Source organism: Tympanuchus pallidicinctus, unplaced genomic scaffold, assembly GCF_026119805.1.
Source record: "Tympanuchus pallidicinctus isolate F22 unplaced genomic scaffold, pur_lepc_1.0 scaffold35, whole genome shotgun sequence".
Lineage (NCBI taxonomy): Eukaryota > Metazoa > Chordata > Aves > Galliformes > Phasianidae > Tympanuchus > Tympanuchus pallidicinctus.
In genome coordinates this window covers 103,350-113,631 of record NW_026294753.1, presented here as the reverse complement: position 1 = coordinate 113,631, position 10,282 = coordinate 103,350, and the positions used below count along the sequence as shown (strand labels likewise).

The 10,282-nt window shown below is 52.7% G+C and overlaps 1 protein-coding gene across 2 annotated transcripts in view; it reads left to right on the top strand.

The window, feature by feature from the left end:
• Positions 1–543: 543 nt before the first annotated feature.
• The window catches only part of ARID1A (AT-rich interaction domain 1A), a 57,709-nt gene continuing 47,970 nt past the window's right edge, over positions 544–10,282 (top strand). For both annotated transcript variants that reach the window (XM_052699042.1, XM_052699041.1), the window contains exon 1: positions 544–1,716. In XM_052699042.1, the coding sequence (XP_052555002.1) occupies positions 559–1,716 (1,158 nt within the window). In that variant the 5' untranslated portion in view covers positions 544–558. The remainder of the gene's footprint in view (positions 1,717–10,282) is intronic.

The window sequence follows — 10,282 nt, the reverse complement described above, 5'->3', positions numbered from 1 at the left end:
TGAAGGGGGGGAGGCTCCCGTCCGGGCCGCGCCGCGCTCCGCTCCGGGTTTGGCAGGCGGCCGCGGCGCTGGGTAAAATGGCAGTGCTGAGCCTCGTGTCGGAGTGAGCCCCGCTCGGCGGACCAGAGTCGGGAGCTGCCGCGCGGCTCGCCCAGCCCGGCCCCGCCGCCGCTCGGCCCGGCTCCGGGGACGGCGCCCGCCCGCCCGCCGTGTCCCCCCCCTCCTTCCCTCCCGCCTCTCCCGCACCGGGAGCCCCGTCCCGGGTCCCCCCCTCCTCCTCCTTCCCCCCACTCTCTCCTCCTCCTCCCCTTTCTCTGCCGGCTGCAACCGAGGAGGTACAGCGGGGCCAGGCCCCGGGAAGCCCAGCCCAGCGGAGCCCTCCCCGCCTCGCCAACCAGGCCGGGGGGGAATGAGCCCCCGCTGCCCTGAAGAGCCCGCCGCCGCCTGAGCGGGGAGCAGCAGAGCAGCGAGGCCTCACGCCGGCCGGCCAGGCAGGGAGCAGCTCGGGGGGGACCGGTCCGGGGGGGGGGGGGTGGCCGGGCGGGGAGTGGGGGGATCATGGCTGCTCAGGTCGCCCCCGCCGCCGCCAGCAGCCTGGGCGCCCCGGCTCCGGCCGAGCTGAAGAAAGCGGAGGCGCAGCAGCGGGATTGTCCCCCGGAGGAGGCGGGGGGTGAGGCGGCGGCGGAGCGCGGCGGCGGCGGCGAGAAGCAGGCGGAGAGCGAGGGCCCCCCGGGGAAGGAGCTGCAGGACGGGGCCGAGAGCAACGGAGGGGGCGCAGGGGCCGAGTCCGACCTGAAGAGCTCGAACGGGAACCCGGGCCCCAGGCCCGCCGCTGCCGCCGCCACCCTGAACAATAACCTCCCGGAGCCGCCCGGTGGCGGCGGCAGCAGCGACGGGGTGGGGGCGCCGCAGCAGCAGCAGCCGCCGCAGCAGCCTCCCCCTTCCCACCCGGCCGCCTTGCCCCCGCCAGCCTACGGCTTCGGGCAGCCCTACGGCCGGGGCGCCCAGGCTGCTGCCGCCGCCGCCGCCGCTGCGGCCGCCGCCGCTGCCTTCCACCAACATGGCGGACAACAAAGCCCTGGCATGGCAGCGCTGCAGAGCGGGGGCCTGGAGCAGTCTTACCCGGGGCCGGCGGGAGCCCCCGCGGGGCCGCCCCCTCCCCAGAACTCGCACGGCGGCGCCGAGCACGGCTTCCCCAACCACCAGTACAACTCCTACTACGCGGCCGGCGCCGGGCGCAGCGCCGGCTCCTACCCGCCTCCCCCCCAGGCCTACGCCCTGAGCTCCCCCCGGGGCAGCGCGCAGAGCTCCGCTCAGGCGGCCGCCGGCGCCAAGTCCCCCGCCGCCGCCGCCTTCCAGCAGCAGCGCTTCGGGGTCATGGGGCCCTCGGCCGCCGGCGGAGGAGGAGGAGGAGGAGGGGGCGCCACCCCGCAGCCCACGGCCACCCCCACCCTCAACCAGCTCCTCACCTCCCCCAGCTCCGCCCGCGGCTATCAGGGGTACCCCGGGGGCGACTATAGCGGCGGGCCGCAGGACGGGGGAGCCGCCGGCAAGGGCCCGGCCGCCGCGGATATGGTCTCGCAGTACGGCGGGGGCAACGGCCAGGGCTGGGCCGCAGCGCCCGGCGGGGCTCCGCCGAGGAGTCACCACGCGCCCATGAGCCCCGGGAGCAGCGGCGGCGGCGGCGGGGGACAGAGCCTCGGCCGGAGCCAGCAGGTAAGTGCGGGACCGCGTGGGGCGGGCGGCGCGCCGGGTGGGGACGGGACGGAGGGGCCGCGGCCGCCGGGCTGGGGCTGGGGCTGGGGGCGGCGGGGGAGAGAGGGGGCCTGAGGAGGAGGGGGGCTGGACGGGACGGCGCCTCTCCCGTGGCTTCTCCCCGCCGGGTCGGCGCTGCTGGGGAGCTGCCATTGTCTGTGCCTGCTCGCTCGCTCTAAAATGGCTGCCTCGCCGCCTTCCCTTCCTCCCCAGCCTTTGTGCGAGGCGCCCGGAGAGCGGCCTCCGTCCCGCGGGGGTGCTCCGGCGAGTGGGAGGGGGGAGAAACGGCGGTCGTCCCCGGCGGGGAGCGGCCGGGCTCGGCGCGAAGGGGCCGGCGGAGGCCGTGCGGCGGGGGTCGAGCGGCGGGCGGCCCGCCCGCCCGGGCTGACGCGGGGCTCCCTGGCATCGCCGCCGCTTTCCGCGCCGCCGCCCCGGTCCCCGCCGCTCCCCGCTCGGGGGGCTTCGCTCCCTGCCCGGGGTCGCCCGGGGCCCGCCCGGGTGGCCGCGTCTCAGCCCGGCCCGGAGGGGCCATCTTCCCCCGCGGGAGTCCCGGAGGCCCGAGCCCGTGGCTGGGAGTGCCGGTAAACAGCTCGGCGACGGGAGTAGTGAGTGCAGATTGCTTTGGTTTGGGATTTGAATTATGGAGGTAAAATCCTTCTGTCAAAGCCAGGAGACAGTTGGTCTTAGGTTGACATCCTATCTGTGATCTGATTGGCTCCCCATCTCCTGCTCTTGGCCATTTATAATTGCCTCTGATGTAATGGTACAACAATCCTGATGAGCTCATAAACTTTTACACTCGGCTTTTCTGCCAGCTCGGACCCGAAGCAGCCCTGCCGCTCGCCACCTCCTCGGCCCCCCACCGAAATTGGCCGTGACCTTGAGGAGGGTCGGCCCCGCGGGAGCGGAGCCCCGGCCTGCCTGCCCCGCTGCTTTGTGCCCGAGACAAAAGAAGAGGCGATGGCATTTTGTTTGTACCTTGGGTTTATTTTGCTTGTGATGCTTTATGCAGCCTGGAATAGAGTCTGTGTTGTCAGAACAGTGGCAGGGTTTCTCTGCACAATGGACTTGCTGTTTATTTTGGTTATGTGACTTTCCTTTTGGTATAAATGATTTCTTTGATGGATCTGAGGGTGCATTTGTTACTGACTAATTTTGGCCCTTTTCAAAACTGGGGCTGTTTGGAGTCTTTGAGCTGGAGATGGGGGGGTTTCTGGGGTATACTGCAGCCTTACAAATAAACAGAAAACCCCACCAAACAATTGCAACCAATCTTGCGGTGGAAGCACTGAAAATGAATTACCTACTTGAATTCATTGGGGAGCGTTAGTATTGATCAGGCCTCGGCTCCTGGCTGTGCATCTTGGGCGCGTTTTGACTTTTGAGCGAGCACTGACAACATCTGTCCCTCTGTGTGTTTAAAGGACGTACTTCAGGTCCTCACTGTGTCACAGCACTTTGCTTTTTGAAGGAGTATGAACAGGATAACCAAGCCTGCACTTCAGAATGATCATCATATGGGTAGAGTTACCCGTTTGCTGAAAATATGGAGGAGCAGAAAGCATGTCGAGGAGAAAGCACTGTGTTGTATGCATCAGACATCTTAGATAAGGGGGAAGGAGAGATGCTGGTATCTAATATCTGGAAACTTCTGGATTCTGAATTCTGAAACTATCTAATATCTGGAACCAGTTTCCTCTCTGTATTCAAACACGCATCCTCACGGCCTGTCGTGGCCTCATGCAGCCTGTCAGACGTCTCTCCTTCTGTGTGCTCTGCTCTATCTTCAGGCCCTGGGTTTGAGCCATTTGATCCCACGCAGTGTGACATGCAGCCTCCAGACTTTCCCTTCTTGCTCAGTGCTTGTGTCCACATGAAAGCTGCTTAATTTGTGTCCCTTGGTTACCTGAAGGTGATCTCCTTCATCATTTTGAGTTACTTGATTGTCTCTTCTGTCAAACAGTGCTTTCTAAGAGTGCCAGTCTTACCTCTGCTGTGTTCTTCAGAGTGTCTGATGGTAACTGGTAGTGAGCATCCCATTGTTCAGAGTGAAGGCTGCAGGTCCTCAGGGGTGCAGCCATGTGTACCTGCAGCACAGGAGTACATAGGATGGGTGACACGGGTGCTACGATGTTTACTTGAATTTACTCTTTGTAGCCTGAATACGTGGATATTGATAGAATGTGTGCTAAAAGCCAGTGTCAGATTGAACTTTTCAGGCGGCTATTTTATTATGCTACATATCTGACAAAAACGTGTTCCTGTCCGCGTCATGATAGAACGGGAGGTATCTCTGGGTTGTGTTTTTGTCCTGGAAAGTGGTTTTAGCTTGGTTCTGTATCTCTTGATATGCTACATATTAGTAATATCTGAATAACTAGTCTCATTAGCTGGGATCATTAATGCCGCTTTGAGAATTAGTTTAACTTCTAAGTAGTGCAAATAGTGTACATAAAAAGTAACTTAACTTTCCTACCCTAAAAAAAAACAAACAAAACTCCCCAGTTTTATTTGCGATAAGGACTGTTGGACTAAGCTGACCAATCCTTTTTGTTGTTAAAACCACAAAACCCAACCCAAACAGGCTTACCTTGCGTGATGGAAAAAGCTTACACGTGTCATCTGCTGCTCACAATAAATAATAATAATAATATTCTGGTCCTAAATACAACACTCTGCCGAATTCCCTGGATTGGAAGAACTTAAAGCTTGTGTCTTTCCTTTGTTTTGTACAGTGGTGAACAGAGTGTGTGCTTACTGTGTAACTTTCTGAGAAAAGGTTGGACAGTGAGAGCAGGACGTGGCTCACCTGGCTGTGTGTTAGGAGGAGGAGCATCTCCTGGTGCAGAAGGTGATGGGAAGAACGGGGGGTTCCTCCAGGCAGGAACTGCTGGGGCAGTGAGCTTGGGGTTTTGGAGGTGGGCAGCACACCATGCACAAAAGTGCCCTTAATTCTCCTTACTTGTTAGGATTTATGAATTATGCTGTATGGAGAGTTTTATTGCATTGCTCATCAAGAAAGTGCGCTTTCTGGAGTGCAGGTTGTCTTGGGGGAACAGTTCAGGTAATAAATGGAGACTATAATTGCTTGCATAGGTGGTATGGAACCCTCTTGGACCTCTGCTGGCTGGCTGGGTGCATGAGCAAGGTGCTGAGCAGGGCCAGGTGTGCTTGGTTTGTGCAGGGGCTGGGGCAGAGGTGCAGGGACTGTGTGTTTTTTGGATGGCCTTTATAGCTGGGAAATGCAAGTAGCGCCAGGAGACCAGAATGCCTTGTTGCAGAGTGTGGGATGAGAAATCTGTAGTTTTCTGTGGGAATGGCTTGTAAGAAACCAGGCTTGGAATCTTAGTCTCTTCAGTTTTTCCATTTTACGAATAGCCATATCATGTATTTGTTTCCACTTCCCCTCAGAGCATGTGTAGCTGTTGTTAATAATCAGCTGGCTTTGCCAGTGTCTGGAGGCTTAAAGGAAACTGCTGAAGAGAAAGCACTTCCCTCCCTGAGGAGGTGGGCACCTCTCGTATGTGCTTTCACTACAGCAAGTGACTCCTGTAAAGGGAGATGATTTTGGGTTGCATTAAACATCAGTGTGTTGGGTAATGTCCTTGTAGGTGCACCAACGTCTCCAGGCCTCTATTAGAAGTTCAGTGAAGTCTGCTTAAAAATTGTATGTTAATAAGAAATGCTCACTGGGCGCATTGCCATACGATAGTTATGTTTTGTTGACTTAGATCTCAACTTCAGTAGCAAGTGAGGCATGAAAAATGTTGTTGAAAATATGCTTTTTAAACTAAATTGGCACCAAATGGCTCTGTGCTGCCAATGAGCTGTGATATCTTGGAATCTGAAATTGAGACCTGGCTCCCGTTGTCTTCTGTCACAGGGTTTTCCCTTGCTTAGCATTGTAATGGTAGGAGGCCTGGAGCTGCTCGCAAGGTGCAGCATGCGTTGGATCTTTCCCATGAAAATGAGGAACATCTTTTTTTACTAACGTACGATTTGCTTCTGAATGAATTTTAGACTTTCTCTGCATTAGTATAGGTAGAAAACCATTAGCTTAATGTTGTGAGGATTAATTCTGATGCGGACTCTGAAGGTTTCACTGGCATGCTTGTCGGAGTAGTATGGGGTAGGTGTTGCCTGATTGCTGTAAAATACCTTGATTTCTCAGATGCTTTCCTCCTGCTGCTTGGCTGTAAGGTGCCTGATGTTTCCAGGCAGGCCATGTCTGAAGTAGGATTCAGGACAGAAAGCCTTGTTTTTCAATATTTTTTTTTCTCAGTGAAATGGGGTTAGTAAGGCTTGGCACCTGTATTCTGCTAAATGTGAATTAAATGCTCTGTCAGTCCTTATTTATTAGGTGGGCTGGGGGTGAGTTTCTACACAGATCTCTTGTAATCATGTTGCTTGCAAGATAGAAGCGTGTTTTCTGGAAGGTTGTATGCTTGGCTTTTGGGTCCTAGTTTTTTGGCTAGAGTACATGCTGGTTTCCTAAAGCTATTAGTCCAGTTCAATTTCTTTTATGTGCTGAAAGTTTAGTTTCCTGAGACGAGTGCCCAGCAAATGCTTCATCCCTTGCTGTTCTTAGGTGATAGCAGAAACTGGGCTTTGGGGGAGCATGGGAATCGAACAGGGATGGACACCTTGCTGTATTCCCCATACTTCGTTTTTAGCTCTATTTGAGAACACTGGTTAACGAATACTGTCATGCAGAAGTATCGACATGAAGACTCTGTTAGGAAAAAAAAAAAAAAAAGCAAAACAAAAAACCGAAATAGAGTGGTGAGGTGCTGGAACAGCTGCCCAGAGAGGCTGTGATGCCCCATCCATCCCTGGAGGTGTTCAAGGCCAGGTTGGATGGGGCCCTGGGCAGCCTGGGCTGCTGTGCAATGGGGAGGTTGGTGGCCCTGCGTGTGGCAGGGGGTTGGAGCTTCGTGATCCTTGAGGTCCCTTCCAACCCTGTGATTCTGTGATAAAAACACAACAGCTTTCCTTCAGAGAGAAAACAAAGTTTGAAAGTAGACTGAATTGGACAAATGTTCATTTTCCATTCCTGTTACCTCGCATGCGACTTTTCCACCATTTTTCCTTCTACACTTTTTAAGGGAACACCACCAACCTGGAAATCCAGTTTTTACCCTATGAATCTGAAACTGTGATCTCTGTAATTAAAAAATTAGAGGAGAAAGATGCCCTTTCCCGTTTTTACTCTGTGTTTTTGAAATTCTTTGTCTAGGCAGTTTGATTTCTTTTTTGAATTGCATCTCCTATGTGATGGATTGCTCTGGGGAAAAGCTCATCAGCATTCCATTGCCCAATTGCTGCCAAGAATGTTTGAAACTCTCGAGCAGCAGCAAAGCAGAAACTGAAGGCAGGCAGGCAGAAGTGCGGTGGCAAAAAGGGAAAAGATAACCTTGTCACAATTGAAGTTGTGGCGATGACCATTTGCTTTCCCTTCTGGAAGGGCCCATTAGGCATGGTGAAGGATGCAGAGTAAGATCTTCCCTTTCCTTCTGGTGGACAAAATAAAGGGGATTTCCTGGGAAAAGGTAATTGAGGAGAAATCCTGGAAAATGTTCATCTGTCTTGTGCTGATTCAGCCTTGTTTTTATTAGGAGGTTATGCACATGCAGTGGTAAAACTAGACTGGATGTCTTTTAGCCAAAGCCATAAATCTCCAGCTAGGAGTGGATGGCAGGTGGGGCTGGAGGAAAAACGCAGCTTTCTTTGACACACTGGACCAAACCTGATGTGTTCTGTCTGGGTCCCTGCAGTCCACATGGCAACATTAGGGAAGCTGGTGATAACTTTCTCTTTTTTGTTTTAGCAACTGAAAAAGAAGAGAAGTTGGTCACCTGATGAGAAACTGTGTGTATTTTCTGCAGGCTCAGGAAGACCAGAGTGTACTTACAAACCGATTCCAGTAACATTCCAATCATAAGTTAAATGTCATCTCTGCTATGTTGAGTGCGTGTGTGTTCTTTAAGGCCAAAATCCTGTAGAAGCTGCGGGCTGCAGGCAGTCGTTCTGCTCTGCTACGTAGAGGAGTGCAAGTTGAAGTTCTCCCAGTGTCTGTTCTTCAGTGGGAGCAGCCGAGATGTGGATGTGGGAAGCTGCAAGGTCAAGCGTGGAAGCCAGGACAGGGCAAAGAATGGAATACAGATCTTGTGCTGTGAGCCTTCAGTCCTCCCCCAGAGCTTGGTTAGCTGCATTGGGTAGGACCCTTTTAGTGGAGTTCTGTGTCAGAGGCTTGGAGAGTGAAAGCAGCAGGGCAGGAACAGGAGGAGCTGCTTCTCTCAGAACTGAGCTCATGTACATATTTTACCAATGTCTTAATCAGATGATGATGTGTATTAGCATATGGATGAGGGAGGGGTTCCCTTTCTCTTCTGTGCACCTGCACTCTCAGTATGTAACAGCAGTTCAATCCTGCAGCTTCAGCATTTTCTTCTTCTTTTTTTATTTTTTTGGAAAACATCAAGGAAGAGCATTCCCCAGTTTGCCATTGTGTTCTTTCTGGAGTATTTCTGACACTAATTCACAGCTCAGTAAGTATTTCCACAATGTAGGCATGAGCTTTCTATGGTGAAATCTATAGGATGCTACGTAATGATAGGTAAATTCAATGAAAGCTACTTTTGAATTTCACAGCAAGTGTTTGTTTGTACATTCAGAGTAAAATGGTAATAGCAAGAATTTAATTTCTAATCTTGTTTCTATCGTTGGGGAGGAAAAGGGGACAGAAGTGGGTAGGAGCAAGTCAAGCAGAGGATTGGGTCATTCCATAAACAATTTTGGTGAAGAAATTTCTTTATGGAGGAGTGTGATGGTGGAGAGAGTGTGTGTTAATTCCTGTGAAATTCCCATGAAGAATCAGTTTGTGTAAATAACCCTGCAAAGCTGCTGCTCCATCACAGTTATTGGCATTTCATGTGATAACCAGCACATCATTATTTCTTTCACTTACCTGTAGCAATTGAAACACCTTCAAGGACACATTAAATTGCTACTAACTTCTCCCCCCCTTTTCATCTTCTAAATTTGAGTAACTTCCTGTTACTCCAGGATAACAAATATTAGGCCTGAACTATCCCAAGAAACTCCATGTTAGATGTGGGAATAGTCTGTGAAGAAGCTGTGATTTTCTCTGGAGCAGGCAGTGCTCTCTCTCCTGTGTTCTGTGTGAGCACGAGTGGTTTTGGCTCTGTGGCAAAGCAGAGGAGACTGAGGAATACTTTCACATTTTTTTCTGGCATGTGACAGGAGAGAGTGTTTCAGGGCAGCAGCCAGTTGCTGATGTCAGACCGTGGCCTAAAGAAGCTGTGACTTTCCAACCTGAGAGATTCTGTGACTCTTCTTGATAGAAATTCTTGAAGTTCGGATGACTGGAATTTCCCCTGGGGAGAATTACTGGGTTAAACAAGTACTTCCCTCCTTACCACCCCCCCCCTCCACCCCGCACTTGTAAGATTTCATTCAGGTTTGACTTAGAGAAACCCTGAAAATTACCATTTCCCTTCTGATGTCAGCACTGTTCTGGCATCCTGCCTGTGAATAACTGAGCAGGAATGCTTTAAAACCTGAGCTCAGGCCACAGCTGCAGCTGCACCTCCAGACATCACGGTGGGAGAGCTGTTGTGCCCCAGCAGGGGTTGAGCTCTGTGATGCACTCGGACTGATGTGTAACACCGCTGCTTCCACTGCTGACAATGGGCTTTGTGTTTAACTCTGTGTCTGGAGTTGCAGCGGTTTGAAGGCAGACTGAGGAGCAGGCGGCGTGGAAGAGGCAGGGTACATGGAGATGGCCATCCTGCTTTGGTTTGGGGTGCTGGTTTTGGTCTTTTCTGGTGAGATCGTGCAGAGCAGGCTGTGGTGCCTGCAAAATATTGCTGTCTTTCACTGCCTTTGTTTTGGTAGGTGGCTGTGCCTTCCTTGCTGAAGTCTGTCTGAATTCAGATAAAGGCCATGTAGCCTGCTGTCCTGCTCCAGGGCAGGATTGCTACATCTAATAACAGCACAGACTGCAATGAATGGATTCTGTTTCAGTGCTTTACTGTCCTTAGCACTGGACATTAGAAAAAGTGTTTCTGTAATTGAAGCAGTCGTAATTGTCTCTTCTTGTGCTTGTCTTTCGAGTTATTGGGATCAGAGCAAAAGTGTATGAGAACCAGCTTACAAATGTCTGGCTTTCCCCCCTCCCCTGGTTTCTTGAGGACAAGGTTGCTAGTTAGGTTGCAAAATGTCTCCCTTTATTTCTAGGTTACTGTGCTCGCTGGGGACTCCACTGAAGGGGTTGGGCTGTCCAGTGTTACCACTTGCACATCTTCTAGGGTCCCAGAGCTGAACTGTTCACTCTGCTTCCCTGGATGGGATCCTTCCTGTCGTCTTGTTTTGCGTTTCATTCTTCTTAATAGTTTGGTGATGGATTTAAAGTCCAAATGACTGTAGGACTATGCACCTTGTGCAAGTTTAGGAGGAGAATCTGGTATTCATTAACTGCAGGTAAATAATTAAACCAGTGGCAGAC